This window comes from Camellia sinensis, chromosome 11 (assembly GCF_055761805.1).
Source record: "Camellia sinensis isolate YWXY chromosome 11, ASM5576180v1, whole genome shotgun sequence".
Classification (NCBI taxonomy): domain Eukaryota; kingdom Viridiplantae; phylum Streptophyta; class Magnoliopsida; order Ericales; family Theaceae; genus Camellia; species Camellia sinensis.
Genome location: NC_138971.1, coordinates 155,743,671 through 155,769,611, shown reverse-complemented (window position 1 = coordinate 155,769,611; position 25,941 = coordinate 155,743,671). Strand labels below are relative to the sequence as shown.

General features: G+C 43.9%; 1 protein-coding gene and 1 pseudogene across 2 annotated transcripts in view; both read right to left on the bottom strand.

The window, feature by feature from the left end:
* Positions 1 to 6,219: 6,219 nt before the first annotated feature.
* Positions 6,220 to 25,941, bottom strand: part of LOC145803046 (ATP-dependent Clp protease proteolytic subunit-related protein 4, chloroplastic-like) — a 46,796-nt pseudogene continuing 27,074 nt past the window's right edge. The window contains exons 4-9 of the transcript XR_014345123.1: positions 25,398 to 25,453; positions 8,159 to 8,285; positions 7,895 to 7,972; positions 7,425 to 7,538; positions 7,222 to 7,334; positions 6,220 to 6,545 (exon numbers count right to left, since the gene is read on the bottom strand). The product of XR_014345123.1 is annotated as an ATP-dependent Clp protease proteolytic subunit-related protein 4, chloroplastic-like (transcript). The remainder of the gene's footprint in view (positions 6,546 to 7,221; positions 7,335 to 7,424; positions 7,539 to 7,894; positions 7,973 to 8,158; positions 8,286 to 25,397; positions 25,454 to 25,941) is intronic.
* Positions 9,684 to 15,126, bottom strand: LOC145803266 (putative LRR receptor-like serine/threonine-protein kinase At1g63430). The gene is made up of 5 exons (XM_082896562.1): positions 15,002 to 15,126; positions 11,452 to 11,535; positions 10,064 to 10,301; positions 9,850 to 9,982; positions 9,684 to 9,764 (listed from the first exon to the last, which is right to left on the bottom strand). The coding sequence occupies exons 1-5, from the start codon at positions 15,124 to 15,126 to the stop codon at positions 9,700 to 9,702; spliced, it is 645 nt and encodes a 214-aa protein (XP_082752688.1). The 3' UTR covers positions 9,684 to 9,699.

Below are 25,941 nucleotides of genomic sequence, written 5' to 3'. Positions count from 1 at the left end.
TCTAGTTTAAACTTTTTAGAAATAAATATATATATTTATTTATTTTCAAAATAAATTTTTACACCACCCACCGATAAGCTCTCACCAACTCTCGTCACCTTCTTATAAGCTTTGACGAGGCGGTCAAACGATCACCGCTCATAACCTCCAATCACATCATGTTCTGATTCTCCAACTCTTAGTTTTAATTCTCCAATCCACCACCTACCAATTTCTTCAATCATTAACTCTAGTGACCACTTTTGACCACCCCTACTGCCAATCACCGCATCCATCAATCTTTCACTTCTAACCACCACCTCCATTAACTTACTAAACATATTTCTTCATTTTTGTTTTCATTTCTTTCCAAAAATTTCATATACGCTTTTGTTTTTGCTTTTTACAAAACAAAACAAAAACTTACTATATATATTGATAAACAGAAAACCAACAATTGACAAGGTTATCAAAATGACACCTAAGCACTAAACTACCTTTTCCAGTTTTCTTCTTTATATGCATACATATATCCATTTTTCTTCTTCTTTATAAACGTACATATATATATATATATATATATATATTTTTTTTTTGATGACTCAGGTATCCCCACAGTCGAAGCATGAGACTAATCCTGAGGGCCCTGAAGTTAACGACCAGGCAAACCTCCAGTGGCCTGCACAGTAACTCGTGGGGAGTGGGATTCGAACTTGAGACCTCCAGGAGGAGCAAACTCCCAGACCCCAGTGGGATGCATACATATATGATATATCATTCACCATAGACAACTGCTACTGATTGTGGGATGTTCAATTCCTGAATTCTGTTTTATAGTATTTTGCTCTGACAAACAATTCTTCTAGTTTTTATGCATGCTTTGAAAACCAAGACATTCAGATATATATATATATATATAAATTTTTTTAAAAAAATAGCTTTGGAAATGGCAAGCTCATGTTAAAGGGGGCTTGAGCTCTTCTTGTATTTGGTTTTTTGACATTGTTGTCTTCATCATCATATATGAAAATAAAATAAAGATATACCCTACTGTTAGTATATTATTGTATATTAATATTGTATATTAGTAGTGTTAGTCATCATTGTAGTCTATCATTATGTTTATGCTTTCATAATTGTTGTTCCCTCTTTCCATTATGCTTTCGGTGCTAAGGCACCCTATGTCTCTTTTCCTCTCTATAAAAGAGAGGTGTACATCTCCTTGTAATTACACAGATATACAACAACTGAACAATTCAGTATTTCTCTCTCTCTCTCTCTATTCTCTATCACTCTCTCAAATTATTGTTTCATGGTATCAGAGCCCAGTGTTGCATTTCTGGCAATTTTCGATTTTGGTGTTTAGTCCCGTACACAGTGGCATACATCAAACCGCTCGGAATTTCCTCACGATTTCAACGGCACCAAGCCCGTCCTCAGAACACCCTCCACGCGCCCTCACGCGCCACCTTTGTCTTCGGCGCGTCACCACCTCCGCCACCACTCTCACACGCGCCCGCACGCGCCATCTGTTGCACCTTGCTTCCGCCACGCGCCTCCACGCGCCCACACAACCGCGGCTGACGTCAGCCCTACCACTCCCGTACGCCTCGCCTGCTACTGTGCGCTTTTCGTGCGCCGCTTCACTAAAGTGCACCCGCGTGCGCCAAAACGGCTACCGTGCGCCGCGCCTGCGCCTGTCCGCTATCGTGCGCTGCCGCTTCCTGCTAACGTGCTCCTTCTTGCAGCCTGCTAACGTGCGCCGCTGACATCATTGCTGACATCATCTCTGTCCAGCATACCTTTCCTGGCTATTTTCGACCTTCCGGACTCACTGGTACACTCTGTTTTACCTAATTTTGCTCCTACAGGTCTATTCCTCTTGCTTTAATCCTACTCAACTCGTATTATGGATCGTCCTGATGCCTCCCATCCCATTTCTGTTATTTTGAATGGTTCCAACTATGTTCTGTGGGCCCAAGCCATGTCTTCCTTCCTCAAAGGCAAGAAGCTCTGGCGAATTGTCACCGGGGATGTGACTAAACCGGTTAAAGACAGTGTCACTACTGAAACTACTGCTCATACTGCTACATATGAAGACCAACTTGAGGAATGGGACAGTAAAAATTACCAAATCATTACCTGGTTTCGTAATACATCTATTACCTCTATCAGTCTTCAGTTTGGTCGCTTTCAGCTTGACTCTGTAAATACTCCTGCAAAGGACATATGGAATTTTTTGAAAGAACGATACCAGACTACTGGTCTTGCCCATCAATATCAACTTCAGAACCAACTTCATCGCATGCGCCAAGAATCCACTCAGTCCATTAATGACTTCCTTTCTCAAATGTACTCTGTTTGGGATCAGCTTGCTCTTTCAGAACCAACTTGGCATAACCACGAAGATGCTGTTTTATTTACTATCTATCGCAACCAGCAAAGATTGGTGCACTTTCTCATGGCTCTTACTTCCTCCTTTGAGCCCGTACGTGCCTCTCTGCTTCATCGCCATCCATTGCCCACTCTTGAACAAGCAATTTCTGAGTTGCTCTCAGAGGAGACTCGTCTTGGTACACTTCAAACTCATCATGTGGACTCTGTTCTTGCCACGCCTCCGTCCCGGCCATCATTTACCCAGCGGCCCACTGCTTGCCTCTATTGTCAGAATCGGGGCCTTTCTTCAACCCATCTCCTGGTCAACTGCCCCGTCAGATCCTGCCGCTACTGCAACAAACTTGGTCCTGGTCATCTACAACAGGATTGTTTTCGCAATCCTTCCCGATCATCCTCCAATAGCCACTCCTCTCGCGGTGGCTCTTCCCGGGGAAACTTTCATCGTTCCGGGAATCAGTCTCATCACACTGCTGCTGCTGCTTCCGGGAATCAGTCTCATCACACTGATGCTTCTGCCTCTGCGGAGTTCTCTGAGTCACCTGCTCCGTCTACCTCTCGCTTTTCTCCGACAGATGTAGAGGCCATGCTCAAACAACTTCTCTCCTCTTCTGGTACACCTCCTCCTACTGCTTTGTCTGTAATCCCAGGTAACTCTTCTTGGTATTTTGACTCTGCCTGTTGTAATCATATGACCTCCAGTTCTACTATCTTTTCTTCCTCCTCCTCATCTCCTCCTTTTCCCTCCATTCATACTGCTGATGGTTCCCTCATGTCTGTCCGTCATGTTGGTACTGTTTCCACCTCTTCTTTATCTCTACCTCAAGTTTATCATATCCCTGCTCTCACTTTAAATCTTATTTCCATTGGTCAATTATGTGAACTTGGTCTAACTGTCACATTTTCTGCTACTGATTGTTTGGTACAGGACCCTCAGACGGGGCAGACTATTGGGATCGGCCGTAAGCGTGGACGTCTCTATGAACTCATTCACCTTCATGTTCCTACCTCTCCTCAGATCGCTGCTCCTACCTCTACTTCCTCATTATCTCCCTTTCATCTTTGGCATTGTCGCTTAGGGCATATTTCTGTTAATCGCTTAAAGTCTTTGGTTTCTAGTGGACAGTTGGGTCATGTAATTCCCGATCATTTCGATTGTATACCCTGTCAACTTGCTAAACAACCTGCTTTATCATTTAATAAAAGTACTTCTGTTTCCCTTGCACCTTTTGATCTTATACATACGGATATTTGGGGACCCTCCCCTACTCCTACTATGGGGGGATCTCGTTATTTTGTTGTCTTTATTGATGATTTTTCCCGATTTACTTGGCTTTTTCTCATGAAACATCGGTCTGAACTTAAACACATTTATTATCGCTTTGCCCAAATGGTCCACACCCAATTCTCTAAAGTCATCAAAATTTTTCGCTCTGACAATGCTATGGAATATCGGGATTCAGATTTCCTTTATTTTCTTCAGCATCATGGTACACTGCCTCATCGTTCTTGTGCTGGCACGTCCCAGCAAAATGGCCGCGCTGAACGGAAACATAGGCATATCCTTGACACTACTCGTGCTCTCCTTCTGTCTTCTTCCTGTCCTGAAAACTTTTGGGGGGAAGCTGCCCTCACTGCTGTTTACACTATCAACTGTGCTCCTACCCCTGTCATCCTTAATCAAACTCCCTTTGAACGTCTGCATGGCACTCCTCCTCCTTACGCCAATCTCCGGGTTTTTGGCTCTGCCTGCTTTGTTCTTCTTCAATCTCATGAACACACCAAACTTGAACCTCGTTCTCGTCTTTGTTGCTTTCTTGGATATGGAATTGAACATAAAGGCTTTCGCTGTTGGGATCCTCTCTCTAAACGTCTTCGTATCTCTCGCCATGTCGTTTTCTGGGAACACCAAATGTTTTCCTCGCTCTCCTCATTTCACCTACCCACACTTTCCACTTCTGTACTGTTTACTAATCCTTCCATCGATCTTTTCTCTGCTGATTTTGATACAGGGTCTTCATTCATCGAGACGCCCTTGCTCACTCCTGATGCTGTCCAGCCTGCTCCCTCTGAAGGTCTACCTCTTATTGCCATACCTCCTTCTCCACCGGTTCTTCCTCCCACCGATCCTCCTACGGGTCGACCACGCCGGGTAACTCAACCTCCTCTCCATCTTCGTGATTATATTGTTGGATCTGCTGCCTTCTCTACTTATGAACCTACCTCCTATCGTGAGGCTTGTACTAATCCTCTTTGGCAGCAAGCTATGACTGATGAACTCCAGGCCTTGGACAAAGCTCATACTTGGGATCTTGTTGATCTTCCTCCTGGCAAGACTGCAATTGGCTGCAAATGGGTTTACAAAATCAAAACACATTCTGATGGCTCTATTGAACGCTACAAAGCTCGTCTTGTTGCCAAGGGTTTCAACCAGGAATATGGTATTGATTATGAGGAGACATTCTCTCCTGTTGCTCGGCTTACCTCTGTTCGCAGTTTACTTGCCGTTGCTGCTGCTCGCCACTGGGGGCTCTTTCAGATGGATGTCAAAAATGCTTTCCTCAATGGTCATCTTCTTGAGGAGGTCTACATGCAACCTCCACCTGGGTCCACTTTTCAACCTCATCAGGTTTGCAAACTACAGCGTGCTCTCTATGGCCTCAAGCAGGCGCCTCGTGCTTGGTTTGCTACGTTCAGTTCCACCATTCATGACTTCGGGTTCACCTCTAGCTCCTATGACTCAGCTCTTTTTATACGGTCTACTTCTCATGGTACCACTCTTCTTCTTCTATATGTGGATGATATGATTATCACTGGTAATGATGAAGCTGGTATTCTCCACCTCAAACAGTTTCTCCACCGACAATTTGAAATGAAGGACCTTGGTACTCTTAACTACTTCTTAGGCCTTGAAGTCTCTCATGACTCTACTGGTTCCTATTTATCCCAGGCCAAATATACATCCGATCTTCTGGCTCGTGCTGGTCTTACTGATTGCAAAACTACCTCTACTCCAGTTGATCCTCAGATTCGTCTCACTCCTCTCGATGGGACTCTTCTCTCTGATGCTACTCTTTATCGCCAGCTCGTCGGCAGTCTTGTCTACCTCACAGTCACTCGTCCTGACATTGCCTATGCTGTTCACATTGTCAGTCAGTACATGTCGGCTCCCCGCACTCCCCACTATACTGCTCTACTCCGCATCCTTCGCTACCTCAAAGGCACTCTGTTCCATGGCCTTCACTTCTCTGCTTCCTCCTCTCTTGAACTGCGTGCCTTTTCCGATGCTGATTGGGCTGGGGATCCTACGGATCGACGCTCTACCACAGGTTTCTGCTTCTTCTTAGGGGATTCTCTTCTTGCTTGGCGTAGCAAAAAACAATCCCTCACTGCCCGCTCTAGCACCGAAGCTGAATACCGAGCTCTTGCTGATACTACTCAGGAACTTCTCTGGCTTCGCTGGCTCCTTACTGATATGGGTGTTTCTTCTTCTGGTCCTACCCCTCTCTATTGTGACAATCAGAGTGCTATTCAGATTGCTCACAATGATGTTTTTCATGATCGCACCAAACATATTGAGATTGATTGTCACTTCATTCGCCAGCATGTTACCTGTGGTACTGTTCATCTTCTCCCTATTGCTTCAGTCGATCAACCCGCTGATATCTTCACTAAAGCTCATCCTCCTGGCCGCTTCCATGATCTTGTTTCCAAACTCAACTTAGTTGATGCTTTCCCTCCTTGAGTTTGCGGGGGGATGTTAGTATATTATTGTATATTAATATTGTATATTAGTAGTGTTAGTTATCATTGTAGTCTATCATTATGTTTATGCTTTCATAATTGTTGTTCCCTCTTTCCATTATGCTTTCGGTGCTAAGGCACCCTATGTCTCGTTTCCTCTCTATAAAAGAGAGGTGTACATCTCCTTGTAATTATACAGATATACAACAACTGAACAATTCAGTATTTCTCTCTCTCTCTCTATTCTCTATCACTCTCTCAAATTATTGTTTCACCTACAATGAGGATACCCATGTGACTAAATAAAAAATAAAAATAAAAAAAACCCATAAAATACATCAAGGAAATTAGGAAACTACAATGCTAAAACACTTGCAAAAGAACCCCTCGCCGCAGGGAGCTGCTAACGTACCTTCTTGGATGCCCATCTACACAGAAGTCAGAACATGTTTTAAGCTAACTGGATCAATCAAGAGAGCAGTAACAGGTGCGATGGTGATTGCAAAGAACTCCTCATCAACTATATCCTTCACAATTAATTAACAAACAAAACGCTTTCATCTGACCAAGACCAAAAACAAAAAAAACAACTTGAGTCCCTCCCTCAAACCCAAACACACCCAGAAAAGGAGCGGGGAAGAAAGGAAAAACACACACACACACGAACACACAAGATGGTTAAGAAAAACCCTTCTCCCAAATAATATGGTCTGGCCTGGCCTAAAATAATAAACTGCACTTGTAACATTGGCATGATTTTGGAACAAATTTATTTCTCTATGGAAAAAACTATGGTACACACCCCTAGAAGGGTGTACTATATGCACCATATAATGAAAAAAGAAAATGACATAACTCCATACTTTCTAAATTATTATTAAAATAAAAAATAAAATAAAAAAAAGGTTATAACCAAACACAACATGAAACATAATCAAACATCTCAAAATAATGTCACAATTAAAGAAGAAAATTGTGTAACTAAGGGTGCATATGGTAAAGGGTGTGTATTGTAGAATTTGCCTATCTTTATATATGAAAATGAAAGCAATTAAACATAAAATAATTCCCAAGACAATGACAAACAAGCGATCATGATTTTACCTGGGTATTCCATACATTCATGTCCCAGATTTAGATACAATTAAATAAGGTTGTGCTTTTTTCAGGTCTGCAACAACTGCTCTATCTTCATGGCCCCTCTCATTGTAAAGAACCTGCAGAAAATTATGAGAATAATGTAATTTTACAGGACACCTGAAAGCCAGATATAGAAAACAAAAGAATCCTTTTGATTGGAGACATACCTTATCGATAATACCATATTCAACAGCTTCACTTGGACTGAAGTACTTCCGACGCATAATGTCTGCTTCAATCTCCTCAGGCGATTTTCCTATATGCTTTGAATAGAGTTTAACCTTCAATATGGATAAAGAATAGTTAGCATTTACAGGAGCTTCTTTCCGGATTCCTGACTCAATGCAGTCAATTAAGCATAGAGAATAGCAGCATTTTCAAATATGCAACATCCAAAAGTGTTAACGCTAAGACGGCATTGAGTCTTCACTTTTCATTTGTAATTATGCTCCTTTTGAGATATAAAACAAGACATTATTAAGCAAATCAACTGAAAGTCATTTTTACTATAGAGACATTATCGTTAACATATACCCTATAACATTGAAAAATTTAAGAAAAAACTTCTTCAAATTGGTTGGCATGCATGGACCAAAGAGAGGAGAAAATGCGCAACTTAAGTGGTTGTTAACATTACCAATTCTGCCTTCACATTCTTTACTTCCCTCCTTGCAAGGTCCACGTCTGTAGCTTGGCCTTGAAACCTTGCAATTGGCTGCATACATACCGAAAAGGAATGGATAGTTTTAAGTTATAATCTAATTAATGTCTTAGGTCCAGTAAGGTAGTATAATAACAGCAGTCCAGTAAGCCCTGCCTGCCATGCAAGAGAGTTTAAGCAAGAAAGATCCAAGGATACACAATGGCCAAGGACACCAGAGAGAAAAGACTGAAAACATACCTGCTTTATCATAATAGTTGATGGGGGCAATGCAGAACGATTTCCTTTTGCACCAGCAGCCAAAAGTAAGGCTGCTTCTTTCCAGGCATTGCCCACACAGAGTGTAAAAATAGGTGGTTTAACATACCTGCGGATGAAGAAATTCAATTTCATATAATGACAGGAAAAAAAATACTCTACTGATAAAAAAAAAATGCAGGTAATAGTGTGTATACTTCCCATACATAGCCTCTTCCACTAAGCTAAAGTCAGCATCACAAAACAGGTTACGAAAAATTAAAAAAAAAAAAAAAAAAAAAAAAGGAACAGAGGAAGTATATTACTAACCCAAAAGCAATTCATGAAAATCTGTTAAATACCTATAATGGAAAACTATGTGGGTGTTTGGGAAGTGGCTATTTTAGAGATTTTTTGGCTATTTTAGTTTTTGTGTTTGGGAAGTTGGGTTGAAATTTTTATTTGAGTTGTTGTATTGAAAAATGTGTTTGAAATGATATTTAGAAAAAAAATAACTAAATTATTCCCCAAAAGTCATGCATGACGTGATGAAGCTGTGCCCGACTTGGATTATGATTATGTTGGGATATGAAATGGCTAAAGTGCCCCCGTGGCACTACAAGAATTAACACTTTTGGCAACAAAAAAAATGGTCGCTAAAAGTCTATTTTTGGTCGGCAAAAGTTATCCGCGACCAATTTTTTTGGTCGCTACTTTGGTTGCCAATTGAGGGTCGGCAAAAGTAATTCGCGACCAAAATTTTGGTTGGTCGGCAAAAGTTGGATTTGCCGACTAAATTTTTGGTCGCTAAATATTTAATTACCGCGACTAATTTATTTTGTCGCCAAAACACTTTGGTCGCAAAAAGTGATATTTTTCCGACCAAATTTCTTAGTCGCCAATTGTCGCATTTCGCGACCAAATTTTTTGGTCGTCAATTATCACATTTCGCGACCAAAAAAATTGGTCGCCATTTGTGTCTTTTCGCGACTAAAACTTTTGGTTGGCAAAAGTGAGATTCCACGACCAAGAGCTGTTTTGGTCGGCAATACATGCATTTTTTGCGACCAAAACTCTTGGTCGGCAATTGTTATTTTTTGCGAAAAAAAATTATTTTGAAAGAATCGACTTCCAACTTTCAAAATCAACTAGCTACAGCAAAAAGTGAAGCAAATGTCCTCAATGATTAAAAACTTGTATAGGGTTCAGTACTATATCAGGATTTGAAAGGCAAAACAAAAACAGCTAGAAAGAAAGAAAATGGGTAATGGAAAATAATTACTCAGGAAACAAATGCATTACAATTCAAAAATAAAATAAAGAAATATTAGGGGAAAAAAGGTGAAAAAGAACCAATCTTCTCAATCTCAGCATGACCAGGACATTCTTTTTAAATGCATAAATAAGAGTAAAATGTTAAACACACTGCAATATTCAAGGCTTTGAGATACCTTGGGAGAAAAATCTTCTATAAGATAAACAGCACTAGAATTCAACTCGGATATAGTAAAAGGTGGGTCAAGTTGTGTGTGAAGGTATCTGAGTCACTGAGCAATGCCTATAACAATTTTCATTCGCCGTGTCCAAGATAATTGGCATCCTTCTCCATCTGCAATTATAAAGAAAGCTCAAATTGTAGCTACTGAAACATGTTGGAGTAACCAACTATTAGAAATAACAAGCTTTACTCTTACAATGGAGGTGCTCATACAACGTCCCATCTGATGCATATTCAAAAACCAACATCCTTGTAAATGGTTTACTCTCTGTGCAATAACCCAGTAATTTTCCTGTATTCTCATGATTTAATCTTGCCAAATCAGCTACCTGAATTGTGAAAATAAGTGAGATTTTAAAAGTCGTTTGTCACATATCTAATTACGTTCACCATCAATCTAATTACTTTACCTCTCTCTGGTAATAAAGCTCAAGATAGCCTGTCCAATGCTCTTCTTTAATGCAAAGCGATATTACAGCAATCTCAGGCCCACCTTTCATGGTCCCTTTGTAGACTAGACTGTCTGGAGAGGACCCAATAATGTTGCTGAAATCTTCACATGCTACTTTGAGTTCTTGTCTGCTAAATCTCAATACATCCTTCAACATCTCATAATCTGTATAGACTCCACCAAAGTCAACATGAGATCTATCATATTTAAAGAGCACAACTTTGAATCTTAGATGTAATCTTAGATGAAACCCAATAAAAATGTACAACGTTGAATCATATTTAAACACCTAAACAAGCGATGTGTAAACTTTGTATCACAGAAGTTTAATGGGTTGTTCACAAAGATGCCACACTATGAATTTATAGATTGTGTTGATCAGCTTATCAATATTCTAGCTGATGGAAGAATTATACAAGAATAGGAAGTGCAAGTATATAGTTATACATTTTTATTTTCTTCATTCAAGTTCACATGTTTACTTACCACAAAAAATTAAATTAATATTATTCACATTATTTATACAAGCAACTATTTTTAGTGAAAGCGCATCAAATCGATCCCCAAACAAATAACTACAACATTTAGAGGAATTATAGTGTAATTATATATGAATCTTTTACTTACATCCCATGCATGCTGGATGTAAAATCTGAATTGTTAGTTGCAGGAATCTTTTACTTACACTATAAAATCTGAATTATAGTGTCGGAAAGTCTCCAGAACTCAAAGAGAACCCATCCTTCTTGGAGGTTGCCACTCCCTGCGTACATAATATGTTAGGTCAAGTTGCCAAGAGATAATGCAGCAACCTCAACAGGAGTAACTACTATAAACACAAAAAGGGTTAAAAATGAAAAAAGGCAGCTCCAACTAAGAAATCTAATCATTCATATAAATAAGATTTGAGACAATGTATTGCAGCAATTTTTTTAATAACTAGAAGCAAGACAATAAATATTTTTTTAACTAAAAATTTATAACATGAATATTTAATACTGAACTTAGTTATGCCATCCTACCAATATCTCTGAGACACCAGTTGGACCCCATGCAACTGAATTATCAGATGAGGAAAGATCATAAAAAGGTGTGCATGTCTCCAAGTGCTTGCATATGCACGTGTGTGTGTGTGCGAGAGAGTGAGAGAGAGAGAGAGAGAGAGAGAGAGAGAAGAGAGAGAGTATATATCACCAAGACTGTGTATTACTCACTTGGGAACAATTTCCACACTTGGGTCCAGACCATGATTTTCTAACCTTGAAACAACATTGAACAGAATTTCAGAGAGAGAACCCCCATAATTAACATAGGAAAATGGAAATAATTAAGCAGCAAGCTAGATACCTTTGGCTGGGTAAGTTGAAAGGTTTTGGAACAGCAACTTTTCCCAAAACAGTCATGCCACCTCTTCTGGTGGAGGACGCCCACCTGCAACAATGACCGAACAACGTTAACGCATACAAAGCTGTCCACAAACTATGAAATAGCATAATTTAAAAAATAAAAAACATCATTTTTTACAATACTTGAACAGAATTACATTAGAAGATGGAGGAAACCAACACATGACTCCTCTGATAGACACTAAAATACATATATACACAATAGGTGTACTGAAATCCATCTTGCATACACTTGGAAGGCACAGGTAAAAACTCACAATTCAACAACCACATAATATAAAAAGAATCAGAACGTCATAGCCCTCAATAATATATATGCCAACTACTAGAAATTATTTAAAACAACAAAAAATACATAATTAAAATTGGAACAAGATCATGATTTTCCTTTTAATAAGTAAATTTGAAACAAGATCATGCTATTAGACATTTGCATGTAGAAACATTAACTCCCCAATTAGACATCCACAGAGGGAATGGTTTGTCCATAACCAAATGGAGGCCCAACATAACAAATCTCTTATACAGAACATATCTAGGCAGATCTTGTAGAGGAATTATAGAAAGAAAAGAAGGCAAACACAGTAACAGACACAATCTTTGATGTGCCCTAGAGAACACCACAACTAAAAAGAGTGGAAATATATTGCCACAACAAGGTTAACATGGTTCATGAAAAAGTAACCCATGTTAGAATGAGATGAGAAGATCCACCATCACGATAGATGGACAATGGTAAACTCATTACCCTCACATATGTTGGCAATATGTTGCATAATTATACATATTACCTAAATTAGTATGAAGCAAGAAAAATCAACACAAAAACAAAACTAAGAGGATTCTCGGCAATCTTAAACCACATGTGATGTAGCTAATCCATCAGGCTGCAATTCAGAATTCCTTGTGAAGGAAGACAAGAAAAATAAAATTCTAATATCTTTGATTAGGGTAAAAACAAATAAACAAAAATCATAGAGGTTACAGTAAGAAAAAGTATTGATCCATTGACATGTATACTTAATGTAGGAATTGAAAATATCCTAAGACGTCTAGGCTTCTACAATTCAATACATTCATACATTCATATTAATAATCGAACCCGAATTGAGCGAGTAAAGCTTCTTTCCCTCAGCCAAATTCTAATATTTTTTTGGTCGGCAAAAGTAGTCGCCAAATGTGTAAATTCTTGTCCCATGGGTTGGAATGCTAAGTTAGTGGGTTAGTCAAAAAGTAAAAGGGCAAAATCGTAATTTCAAATATACCCTACGCAGTCATACACTTTTGCCAAATCTGTCCACGTCATTTTTTTATTTTAAAAAATAAATAAATAAATAAAACAAAAAAAAGAACAAACAAACTCAGCTACAGTGCAATTTTTTGGCTATTTGTTTAAAATGAGGCTAAAATAGCCTTTTAGCCTCATTTTAAACAAATAGCCAAAAAATTGCACTGTAGCTGAGTTTGGCATAAACTTTTTGGGCTAAAATAGTCACAAAAAGACAAAATAGGCTAAAAAGCCAATAAGACAAAATGTCACATTTAAACCATAATGATTTTATTTTCTGTCTCACAAATGTCAAAAAAAACCAAAAAACTCATCCCAAACGAAATTTTTAACCCCAGGTTAAAATAGTCAAAAAGCCAACCCACGTCCCAAACGAAAAAGGTAGCCTTCATTTTGACTACTGAAAATACGAGGAAGCAGTGTAAGATTATTGTGATTTGGTGTTGTATCATGCATATACAAGGGATGGAGAAAGTGTCAACTACATTCTCCTTCACTATAGTGTAGCTAGAAGGATACAGAGCCTGATTTTTTTATTTTTTGGTCTTTTGAAATGAGTGACTTTGATTTATTTATTTATTTTTGGTTTTTTGAAAATTGAGTGCTTGACTTTTTATTCTCCGTTGTCTTGGCTTGTTAGGGACTAGGAGTTCCAAAGAGCAGGGAGAAGAATGTAAGAAAAGCCACACCATTATGTGTGATGCGGAATTTTTGGAAGGGGAGAAACCACTTTTGATGGTGTGGAACTTTTCGCTCATTGCTCGAAGGGAAGTCATACTAGAGCCTTTTCCTTTTTCATTCTTGTTTATGGTTTTTTTTAGCAGATTTGTACATTCCTGTTGATATTTAGACACAGGCATTTGTATTAAGGGTTGTGGCTTGCACTTGCTTGAGAAAAAAAATATTCAGAGATAAACTAGTCATGACTATTGATGATACAAAGATGATGGTAGGACGGGTTGGACTGATCCACGTTCCTCAAGCCTAATGTCCGAATGACCAAGCCCACCAGAGAACCTGCACAAGAGTTCAATGGGGAACGGGGAGTCCCCCAGCGAACCCTCCGACGAGCAAGTTAGAAAGAGAAGTAGAGTGTAGAGATGAATGAGAGATAGAAAACTTAACCTTCTTCTTGTCTTCAACGTCTGCTTATATCCTTTGGTAATCATTTCGTTGTCCCTTCCGACCTGTCACCTTGGCCAAAAGTCTATGCTGTAGCTTACCTTGTTCAGGGTGAGGGTGTGCTGTCCCGACGAAGAGGTGTTGCCGTAATAAATGCTGTGAGGGGTTGCATTAATGACGATGTGCAGTGGCAATAACTTTGCAGATCTTTGTCTGCTAATGTGGCTTGCCCTTTACCTGTCACGTGTCTGAATATCATTGGTCCTTCATGTCATGTTGACTTCCAGCCGTGTTGGGCCTTATCAGTTAGGTTATGCATTGGGTCCTAAGTAGTAGGCTTGGGTTGTTCATGGTGGGTTATGGGCTTTATGAGCCTATCCATGTCAGTAGTCCCCCATTCTGAAGTGCAGCTTTAGTCCAACGAAGGAAATAAATAGTGAAAGAAATGGCCAAGCAGAAGTGGCCGAGTGGAGGGACTGGCCGTGAGAAGGGCCGACCATGAAGGGTAGACGAGCGGGGGGACCGACCATGAGGAGGGCCGACTGCGAAGGGAAGCCGAGTGGAGGGACCGACCATGAGGAGGGCCAATCGCGAAGGGTAGCCGAGTGGAGGGATCGACCATAAGGAGGGCCGACCGCGAAGGGTAGTTGAGTGGAGGGACCGACCATGAGGAGGGCCGACTGTGAATGGTAGCCGAGTGGAGGGACCGACCATAAGGAGGGCTGACCGCGAAGGGTAGTCGAGTGGAGGGACCGACCATGAGGAGGGCCGATCGCAAAGGGTAGCCGAGTGGAGGGACCGACCATGAGGAGGACCGACCATGAGAAGGGCCGACCGCGAAAGGTAGGGCGGCGGGGCGCGGGGCTCAAGAGGCGGCGGGTTACGTGATGACTGGAAGTGGGAAGGGGGGGCAGTGAATCGAGGTCGTACACGTGGCAGCATCTGGTGGGGGGAGGTCAGACGTTGGGCCATGAGTGAAACGATAGGTCATTATAGGGTGTTGAAAAGACAGTGTTGGCCGTTTTTTGAAAATTTTTCAAACTAGCGAAATTTAATAGGGACCCTTGGAATACGGGCAAACCTTGGGCCTTTGGGATTACTCACTTTACCTACCTTTTCGTAAAACATCAAAACATTCCCAGCGTAAACTCCTTCGTTGCCAACGATACATCCTGTAACACTTCTGGAATTTTCTTGCACCCGCATCCGAAGCTATTCGAAGACATACAATAGGGATGACACAAGAGGAAGAAACCACCGCAAGGGTTGATCCCCTAGGGGACGATGATGCGGTGGACCTGGCAGAACGATATAGGAGGGAGAGGCAAGTGGAGAAATCAGGGGAGCCGGCGGGTTTAGCTCGTTCGTTGACGATGATAGCGGCTCCGAAACCAATCATCCAGGCTAAGCCAGATCACTGGCATACGAAGGCTGATAAGTCAACCATTACAGCGGAGGAGTTGGAGGGTATACGAAAAAAACACCAGGTGCCTGGAGAAATAGAGTTGATGTTACCGACAGCAACGGAGAGGCCTTCCAACGTCCGGCCGGGGGAGTTTGCCCTATACGAAGAGGCGTTGAAGGGAGGGTTGAGGTTTTCACTTCCACAGGTGGTAGTGGATATCCTTAACCGACTGGAAGTCGCGCCAGGCCAACTAATGCCCAACGCATGAAAGATTGTACTGGCCTGTGCAAGTGCATGGCCGAAGGCGAACGAGGGAGCGGCCATAACAGTGTATGAGTTTTTTACTTACTATAAGGCCTCGGGCCAGCAAGAAACCTGGGTCATTTTGCAGGCGGCGGCAGGAAGGGGTTTGGTGGCGGGGTTACCGTCATCAATTAAAGAATGGAGGCCGCGATGGTTCTACGTATCTGCGAACGGCGGAGTTGGAGTACGCACGGTGTGGAGGGTACCCACCAAGTCTATGGAGCTAAAGCTGGGGGCTACAGTGGAGGAGAAGGTGAAAAAGGTGAAGGCCTGGAGGGAGAAAGAGGGGGTCAGATGGGACGACCTCGTTCAGCCATCAGCTTTGTTTGCCGCAAGATTGGGCCCTCAGCCGACCTGTGGGGATCTGGCACCAGCAGAGCTTGAGGCGAAGAGGAAAGCGCGAGAGGCGGAGGACCGGGCCATTTTTGCCAAAGCCAATAAGTTCAAGGAAGTGCGTTAGGCCCGCCACCAAAACCGGTCGCGAGGGAAAGAATCCGACCGCGCCCCAAGCCGCTGGGGGGAAAAGACTTGGGCAGTTTCGAGCCACGATCGCCCCCCGTTGATCCAGTAAAGGAAAGGGCAAACAAGGAGAGGGAGGTCTTGAAGAAGAAGAAGAATAGAAGGGTTGCCTCTGAGGGGGCCTCAGATGCGCCTGGGTCGAAGAGGGCGAGGGCATTCCGATGGGGGAGGAAACAAGAGAGAAAGGGGTAGAGGCTACTCTAGAAGCGGTCGTCGTCCCAGAGGTGCAGGGGGAGAAGAGCCAAGGGGTCTTAGAAGAAGAAGGGCATGCGAGCGCCCTGGACCCCAAGGTGCAACTAGAAAGTGGGTCAGCTAACCCTAAGGAAGTGATGGAGCAGCAGCCCAAGGGGGGCCCTGCGCCCCAAGGAGAAGGGGCCAGGCTGACAACTGCAATCTAACACGCTCGCGCCGTGTCTGGGCGGCTGGAGGGAGAAGAAGGCCTAGCTAGGGCGGCTGTAGATCGCCTTATGGGGATTGTGGACGAGGCAACCGTGCGCTCGGTTTCCAGGTTCAATGAGGCTGAGCTGCTAAGGGGGTTGTACTTTGCCCAAATGGAGGTAACCACGTTAGCAGGGGCTCTGCTGAGAAAGGCGGCGGCTGCGAAGGTCAAGCCGGAGGAGGCTAAGGCCCAGCTTACAAGTTTCAAGAAGAAGAGTGCAAGTTGGAAGAAGGCTGTGCGAAGCACGTGTGCCAGGGGTTAGCAGGAGGCTGAGAAGGCAAAAAAGATGGAAGTATTGGCAATCGTGCAGGGCAATGTTGCCGACCGTGCCCATGCTGAGCTGCTGGCGGTCAGGTTGGAGCTACAAGGCGAACGTCGCAAGGTAGTGTTGCTCAAGTTCCAGCTGGCTGGCGAGCAGAAGAAGCTGGGGGATGCCCAAAATGCCTGCACGGTCGCCATTGAGCGGTTTGAAGAGGCAATGATCAACAATGAAGAACTGCGCGCCCAGCAGATCAAAGAGAAGGATAAAGCGAACGTAAAGATTATTGGGTTACAGAAGGAGCTGGAGGATGAGTGTGGTAGGGCGATGGAGGAGAAGGTAAGGTTGCAGAAGGAGCTGGAGGATGAAAAAACCAAGGCAGCCTCTGAAAGAGCAGCATACCCTGATCTGTGCGTTGCAGCAGTAGAGCAATTCAAAGGGTCTGCTGAATTTCAGATGGCAGTCGATGCCGCTGTCGCCAGCAACTTGGCAAGGGAGGTGTCTGGGGGGGCAGGCTCGTCGGGAACGACCGCTGGGGGCAGGACTGATGCAGAAGTTATTGAGAGCTTCCAGCGGTCGGACTTCTACAAACACGAAATGGCTGAGTTCTGGGACAGTGGCTGGAAGATGTTCAAGCGGAAGGCAGAAGAACTGTTCCCAGGCTTGGACCTTAGCGGTGTAAGGATTGATGAAGACGAGGTGGCCCAGACCTCCCTAGATGAGGGCATTGAAGAAGAAGACCTTCTTTCAAGTGAGGAAGAGTGGTTGGTGTGAACAGAACCTGTACTTAAAGTTTGTTTGTTTGTTTTTTTTTTTTTGAATGACTGTAAGAAACTTATGTACAAGTTTGTGAATAAATAAAATTTTGAGTTGTTTTCATGCTACTGCTTTTGTTTGCGCATCTGAAGTGAATTAGAAAGGCGACTTGTATAAGGCTTATGTGTAAATCATTGTGAAGTGTAAAATGTAAGGAAAACTCAATGTAAAGTGAAGTTTAATGTGTAAGAAAAATTCGATGTATAGTGAATTTGGGAAAGACTCAATGCGGAGTGAATTTTAACTTGTAAAGATTCAATGCAGAGTGAATTTTATGGATGCCGACCCAGCGAGGAACGAGACGAATTTGGAAAACGTTGGACTGGGATGTGACTAAGTATGACCACTATGCTTATGATCATGAAGGCATAATGGTGGCTTCGGCCTGGCTGGGGCTTGAAGCAACTCACTCTGGCGGGGCTCTGCATGCTCAGTCTGGCTGAGGCTTTAAGTGACTCGGTCTGGCCGAGCTCTTTATGCTCAGTCTAGCTGAGGCTTTTTGTGGTCAGTCTGGCTGAGGCTTTAAGTGATTCGGTCTGGCCAAGCTCTTCATGCTCAGTCTAGCTTAGGCTTTAAGTGACTCGGTCTGGCCGAGCTTTTCATGCTCAGTCTGGCTGAGGCTTTTTGTGCTCAGTTTGGTTGAGACTTTAAGTGACTCGGTCTGGCCTAGCTCTTTATGCTCAGTCTAGCTGAGACTTTTTGTGCTCAGTCTGGCTGAGGCTTTTTGTGACTCGGTCTGGCCGAGCTCTTCATGCTCAGTCTGGCTGAGGCTTTTTGTGCTCTATATGGCTGAGGCTTTTTGTGACTCGGTCTGGCCAAGCTCTTTATGCTCAGTCTGGCTGAGGCTTTTTGTGCTCAGGCTGGCTGAGGCTTTTTGTGACTCGGTCTGACCGAGCTCTTCATGCTCAGTCTGGCTGAGGCTTTTTGTACTCAGGCTGGTTGAGGCTTTTTATGACTCGGTCAGGCCGAGCTTTTCATGCTTAGTCTGGCTGAGGCTTTTTGTGCTCAGGCTGGCTGAGGCTACAATCAAAGCGTTATTGGAATACCACAGATAACTGAAATATAAGCTTGCTGTCATACAAAGTGTAGGCCCATGGGGTTATAAATTTACACCATATGAGGAGAAAATGAGAACATAGATTGTCAAAAAAAACATACAACATTTTGGACGATACAAAAATATAACTTTTATTGAAAATAGCGCTTCAAATGTTCAGCGTTCCAAGGATGGGGGAGGTTTCGACCTTCTATGTCCTAAAGTCGATAAGTGCCCGGACGTGGTCTGGCCTTCACAACGTAAGGTCCCTCCCATTTGGCTGCCAGTTTTTCCTCAGTCGGATTTTTGGTGGCAAGAGTTACTTCTCGCAAAACAAGGTCCCCTACGGCGAACTCCCTCGGTCGGAATCTGCGGTTGTAATGTGTTCTGATTTTCTATTGGTATGAGGCCCGTCTGACTGCAGTTGTTTCTCGGAGCTCTTCAATCAGGTCTAGGTCTGCCCGACGCAACTCTTCATTTAGTTCTGGATTCGGATGTAGAACCCTTGGGGTAGGAAGACCGATCTCCACTGGGATGACCGCCTCTGCGTTGTATGTTAAGCGAAAAGGGGTTTCCCCCATGGGAGTCCGAGCGGTAGTGCGGTAAGCCCAAAGTACATTCGGCAACTCCTCAGCCCAGAGTACCTTAGTAGCTTTCAGCTTAGTTTTGATAATCTTGAGAAGAGAACGGTTGGTGACCTCAACTTGGCCATTGGCTTGGGAATGGCCTAGGAAGGAGAAACATGGCTGGATTTGGAGCTCTGCACAGAATTTCCTGAATTTGGCATTGTCAAATTGTTTGCCGTTGTCAGAGACGACGGCTTGAGGGATGCCAAATCTGCAAACGATTGACTGCCAGATGAATCTGGTTGTGTTCCGCTCGGTAATGGTGGCAAGGGGTTCTGCTTCAACCCATTTGATAAAGTAATCGATGGTGACAATGGCGAATTTGATTTGGCCTCGTCCAGTGGATAGTGGACCAACTAGGTCAATCCCCTATTTGGCGAAGGGGTAGGGACTGCAGAGGGTAATCAATTCTGTGGGTGGGGCGTGGGGGATGTTGACAAAACGTTGGCACTTGTCACATTTGAGCACAAAATCTGTCGCGTCTTGATTGAGAGTAGGCCAGAAATAACCAGTGCGAAGTATTTTGTGGGCTAGGGACTTGCCGCCCGAATGATTGCCACATATACCCTCATGGACCTCTCACATTACGTAGGTCACTTGAGCAGGATAGAGGCATCTCAGGTATGGGCGTGAGAAGCCCCTTTTGTACAAGAGCCCGCTAACAAGAGTGTAATTAGCCGACCAAGCCCTGATTTTGGCGGCCTGCTGTTTGTCGTCTGGAAGTGCCCCTGTTGTTAGATACAGAAAGACGTCTGCGGCCTAAGGGATGGGTTCATTTTGGAGGAACTGGACTTCTTGCTGGTTGGGGCAAATGGCAGGGTGGGCTAGGTAGTTGAGGCGGACACCATGGCTAAGATTGGACTGGTCTGCAGAAGCCAACTGAGCCATCTCGTCCGCCTTAGAGTTTTCCGCTCGAGGGATGTGCTTGATGTTAAAGGTATTGAAGAGGCGAACAAGGGGGAGTGCTATGTCCCTGTAAGCCCGCATTGTGTCCTCCTTGGCATCGAATTCCCTCGTAATTTGTCCGACAATGAGCTGGGAGTCGCTGAATACCCGGATGTGGCTGACACCAATATCCCGGGCTAGGCGGAGACCTGCTATCAATGCGTCATATTCAACCTCATTGTTACTGGCCTCAAACAAGAAACGGAGAGCACATTTGAAATAACCACCCTCAGGGGCGGTGAGGATGAGACCAGCCCCATTGCCTTCCTTGCGGGATGATTTGTCGATGTTGAGAGTCTAAGAGTGAGGGTCTTCTAGGTCGGTAGGAGTTGGTGGGGGTGGAGGGGCCGTGGTTGGGGTAGGATTAGTGAATTCTAGAATGAAATCGGCGATAGCCTGCCCCTTAATCGTTGTTCGAGGTCGGTAGGAGATATCAAATCGGCTGAGTTCCACTGACCATTGCATGAGTCTGCTGAAGAGTTCTGGTTGCTGCATTACTTTCTTCAAGGGTTGGTCAGTGAGGACCACTATGGAATGGGCTTGGAAGTAAGGACGGAATCGTTTGAAGGTGGTGACCAAGGCCAAAGACAATTTTTCTAACAGTGGGTAATTCTGCTCTGCTCCCTTGAGAGCCTGACTGATATAGTAGACTGGCCGTTGGACAGGGCCATCTTCTCTGATAAGAGCGGCACTGACTACGGTGCTTGACACGGCTAAATAGAGAAAGAGGGGTTCGCCCGTGATTGCCTATGAGAGGATGGGGGTTGGCCATGCACTATTTCAACTGCTGAAAAGGCTCTTCGGATTCGGTTGTCCATTCTAAAGTTTGCCGAAGAACTTTGAAGAAGGGGAGGCATTTATCCGTTGCGCGAGAAATGAAGCGGTTGAGGGCGGCCACTCGGCCAGTGAGTCTTTGAACCTCTTTAACCATTCGGGGTGACTACATTTTAACCAAGGCCTTGATCTTTTCAGGGTTGGCTTCAATACCCTGCTGACTGACCATGAAACCCAAAAACTTCCCAGATCCTACGTCGAAGGCGCACTTCTCCAGGTTGAGCTTCATTTGGTACTTTTGCAGGGTGGCGAAGGTCTCTCGCAGGTCGATTAGATGATCAGCGAAGAGTTTGCTCTTGACTAGCATGTCGTCAACATATACTTCCACATTCTGACCTATCTGATGATGGAAGACAGCATTGACCAAACGTTGGTAGGTGGCCCCGGCATTTTTTAGTCTAAACGGCATCACACGATAATAGTAGGTACCACGGTCGGTAATGAAGGAGGTGTGTTCACGATCAGATGGGTGCATCAAAATTTGGTTGTACCCAGAGAAGGCATCCATGAAGCTAAGCATTCCATGACCGGCCGTGGCGTTGACCAGCAGATCTATGCGGGGAAGAGGATAATTGTCTTTGGGGCAAGCTCGGTTGAGGTCTGAGTAGTCGACACAAAGTCGCCATTTACCATTGTTCTTGCGGACCTGGACCACGTTTGACAACCATCTAGGGTAGTCCACGTTCTTAATGAATTGTGCCTCAAGAAGTTTGTCGACCTTTGCGGCGATGAGAGTATTACGCTCCGGATGGAAAATGCGCTGCTTCTGGCGGTAAGGTCAGAAATGGGGTTCAATGCTGAGGCGATGGGTTATGAATGAGGGGTCAATACCCTGCATGTCTGAGTGAGTCCAGGCGAATACATCGTTGTGCTCGATCAGAAGGGCAGTAAGGCCGGCCTTTGCTCAGGGGGACAGTTAGCTGCTGATTTTGGCAATTTTAGTCGGGTTGGTAGGGTCGATGGGAACCTCAACGAGCTCCTCTACAGGTTTCCCTTTGACCAGCTCGTCCTCATCCCGGATGTCAAGTCCTTCAATGATCATGGCTTCCTTCAGCTTGACTTCTTTGAGTGAGGCAACATAGCATTCCCTGGCCACGGTCTGTTCTCCCCTTACAGTCCTGACCCTCAGATCGGTGAGAAACTTAATGGCAAGATAATAAGTTGATGTGATAGCTTGAAAGGCATTTAGGGCAGTGCGGCCAAGGATGATGTTATAGGCAGATGGGCAGTCGACAACAAGAAAGGGGAACAACTTTGTAGTCTGCTGTGGGTACTCGCCGATTGTGATGGGAAGATCGATGGAGCCGATCGAGGTCACTTGGTCGCCAGTGAAACCGACCAAAGGGGTTTGGAGAGGAGACAGACTTTCCTCCCTAATTTTGAGCTGGCGAAAGCAGTTGAGAAAGATGATGTCTGAAGAACTGCCATTGTCGATGAGAACTCGTCTGACCTTGTAGTTGGAAAGGAGGGCAGAAATGACGAGAGGGTCATCATGAGGGTAGTGGATGCCTGTACAGTCGGCATCCGTAAAGGTGATAGGCTTGGTCCACTGCTTTGGCTGTTTGGAGGGTCGATCGACTGTGGTAACTGTTTTGTCTGAGCCCTGCCTTATCTTTCTGAGTTCTACCCTCTGAGCCGAGCGGGATGGTCCCCCACAAGCAAGGCCGCCTGAAATAACTCTGATTTCTCCAACAGGTGGGGTGGGGTTACCCTGTGCCCGAGGTTGCTGTGGGGGGCGATCACAGTCTTGGTTAGGTTGGGCTGGCTGCCGGGGAGGGGTGAGCCGGCGGTTATTTCTGGGGGGCTCATTTCTCTGCCTCTGCTGAGGGCGGGTGTCCATGAACCGGCTAAGATGTCCCTGACGTATGAAGGTCTCGACCTGATCTTTGAGGTTGACACACTCATCGGTGTTATGACCATGGTCTTGGTGGAAACGGTAATATTTGGACTCTTTTCGAACGGAGGGGGTTCGTGATGGTTGGGGCCATTTGAGGGGGTAATCTCGCTGGATCTGGTTGAGAACTTGCTCCATGGGGGAGTTGAGGGGTGTGTACCGCTCGAACCAACCAGGCGGTCAGGCTGGTGCCGACCGGTCAGCTCGGGGGGGTCGGTCTGTATAATGCGGTGTTTGGTTATTGTACTGGGTATTTTTGGCTTCTAGGTCTTTTCGTTTTTCTCGGGAGGTCAGGTTTTTTGTTGTAGGGTCTTGGCGAGCGGCTAGGGAATCTTCTGCGTTCATGTATTTTTGGGCTTTGGAGAGTAGGGTTGCCATGGAGGTGGTGAGGTTTTTAGAGAGGGAGAAGAGGAAATCAGACGACCGTAGTCCGGCCATGAAAGCTGTAAGGATGACCTTATCATCGTTTTTTGCCATCTGCAGGGCTTCAGTGTTGAAGCGGGTAACGAAACTGCATAGGGACTCCCCCTCGGTCTGACGGATGTTGAGGAGTTGGGTCGTCGGACGAAGTTGGCGTTGGGCTCCAATAAAATGGTTGAGGAAGGAGTCACTGAGATGCTGGAAAGTGGAGACAGAGTCTGCTGGTAACTGGCTAAACTAGAGCCGAGCTGACCCCTTCAGTGTCACAGGGAAAGCTCGACACATGATCTCGTCAGAGAATGCATGGAGGATCATGAGGGTTCTGTAGGTCTCTAGATGGTCGATTGGGTCCGTCGTACCGTCAAAAGAGTCGATGGTGAGCATTTTGAACTTGGGGGGTAGAGGTTTGTCCCGGATGGAGACGACAAATGGTAAGTTTGCTGTGGTAGAGGGTTTATGCTGGATGTTCTGCATGATCCCTTGGAGTTGGAGCTTCATGGCTTGAAGTTCTGCATCCCAGAGAGGGATGTTATTGCCACCGGAAGGCAGCGGGGGTTAGACGCTACTAGTTTCCCCCTCAGGAGTTGGTGCCAGGACCGATGGATGCGGGGGTCGGGGGGGTGGATTCATGTTAGGAGGAGGAGGGTGCAAGCCTTCCAAGTTGGGTGGATAGGGCTATGGGATAGTATGGCTCGGGGCTCGTTCTTGGTTGGGAGGAATATCTGGTGGTGGTGGAGGAGGTATAGGAAGGTTTCTTTGGAGTAGAGCATTTATCAGGGCTTGGTTTTGCTCGGCCATGCGGTTGATGCTGTTAGTAAGCTCCATGAAATACTGTGGTGGGTTATTTGGATTAGGGGGGTCGGCTTGGTGGTCAGCGGCATTTTGGTAAGAAGCCATGGATCTAGTTGTGACTATACACTTTGATGGGTATCAAGAAAGGGTTACTGGGACAAGGTCTTCGGCGACAATGAATACAACTGGCGCAAGGAGCAAAGCGTTCCCATAGACGGCGCCAACTGATGATACAAAGATGATGGTAGGACGGGTTGGACTGATCCACGTTCCTCAAGCCTAATGTCCAAATAACCAAGCCCACCAGAGAACTTGCACAAGAGTTCAATGGGGGAACGGGGAGTCCCCCAGCGAACCCTCCGACGAGCAAGTTAGAAAGAGAAGTAGAGTGTAGAGATGAATGAGAGATAGAAAGCTTAACCTTCTTCTTGTCTTCAACGTCTGCTTATATCATTTGGTAATCATTTCGTTATCCCTTCCGACCTGTCACCTTGGCTAAAAGTCTATGCTGTAGCTTACCTTGTTCAGGGTGAGGGTGTGCTGTCCCGACGGAGAGGTGTTGTTGTAATAAATGCTGTGAGGGGTTGCATTAATGGCGATCTGCAGTGGCAATAACTTTGCAGATCTTTGTCTGCTGATGTGGCTTGCCCTTTACCTGCCACGTGTTTGAATATCATTGGTCCTTCATGTTATGTTGACTTCCAGCCGTGCTGGGCCTTATTAGTTGGGTTATGCATTGGGCCCTAAGTGGTAGGCTTGGGTTGTTCATAGTGGGTTATGGGCTTTATGAGCCTATCCACGTCAACTATGTGAAAAGATGATAAAGGTTGAGACTTGTGTTAGGTGTTGGGATAGATTTCATAAAAGCAATCAGCAATGTAAATTATTATATGTTAAATTAAAGGATTGCATTAATTAAGCCAAATAACCAAAAGAAGGGCGCTTTAAATTTAGATTTTTAATTCATTTATCAAAATAGAAGAAGATTCTTAATCTCATTATAACCATTTTATCTTCAACGAGAATATTATCCTCATCTCTGCTGAAAGAGTAACACATAACAATTTCGTCCAGAAAATTATGTTCAATATCACCATTCTATGATTTAATGAATACAAGAATGACCTGTTTGATAAAAATAGGCTAAAACTTTCAGTCACACATTAAAGAAAAGGATAAAGATTTAAACCTCATGACATCATAAATTGCAAATGCCTCTATCTCATAACCTAACTTTTCACCATCCTGGAAAAATTGCAAAATTATATCAAAGTAAGATTCATAATATTTGACAATCTATTGATCTAGTTTACATAAAAGTAAATGAAAAAATTCTCCATGTAATGATATCAAGACATGGAAATGTATTCAAGTTAAAAAAATAAAAAAAATAAAAATCTCAAAGCAAAAGACAAAGATGATACCATGAGATAATTTTATCTTTTCTGCTACCATTGTCCTCTATTATGCAGCACCAATGTATAGTCATTTCTTAACTCAATTTCGCGAATGCAAATCTGGGAACAACAATTGAAACAAAAACCAAACTCTTTTTTGATATGTTTCTTCTTTTTCGTTTTTTTTTCTTAAATAACTTCTGTTTCTAAAGATTTTACAAAACAAGCCTTTAGTTTCTTGTAAATTGAATTCCTAATGATTTTTCCATATTATATGTCACTGTGATTTACAAATAATCCCACGATAAGAAAACCAATGTCACAAGTACTGGAGCA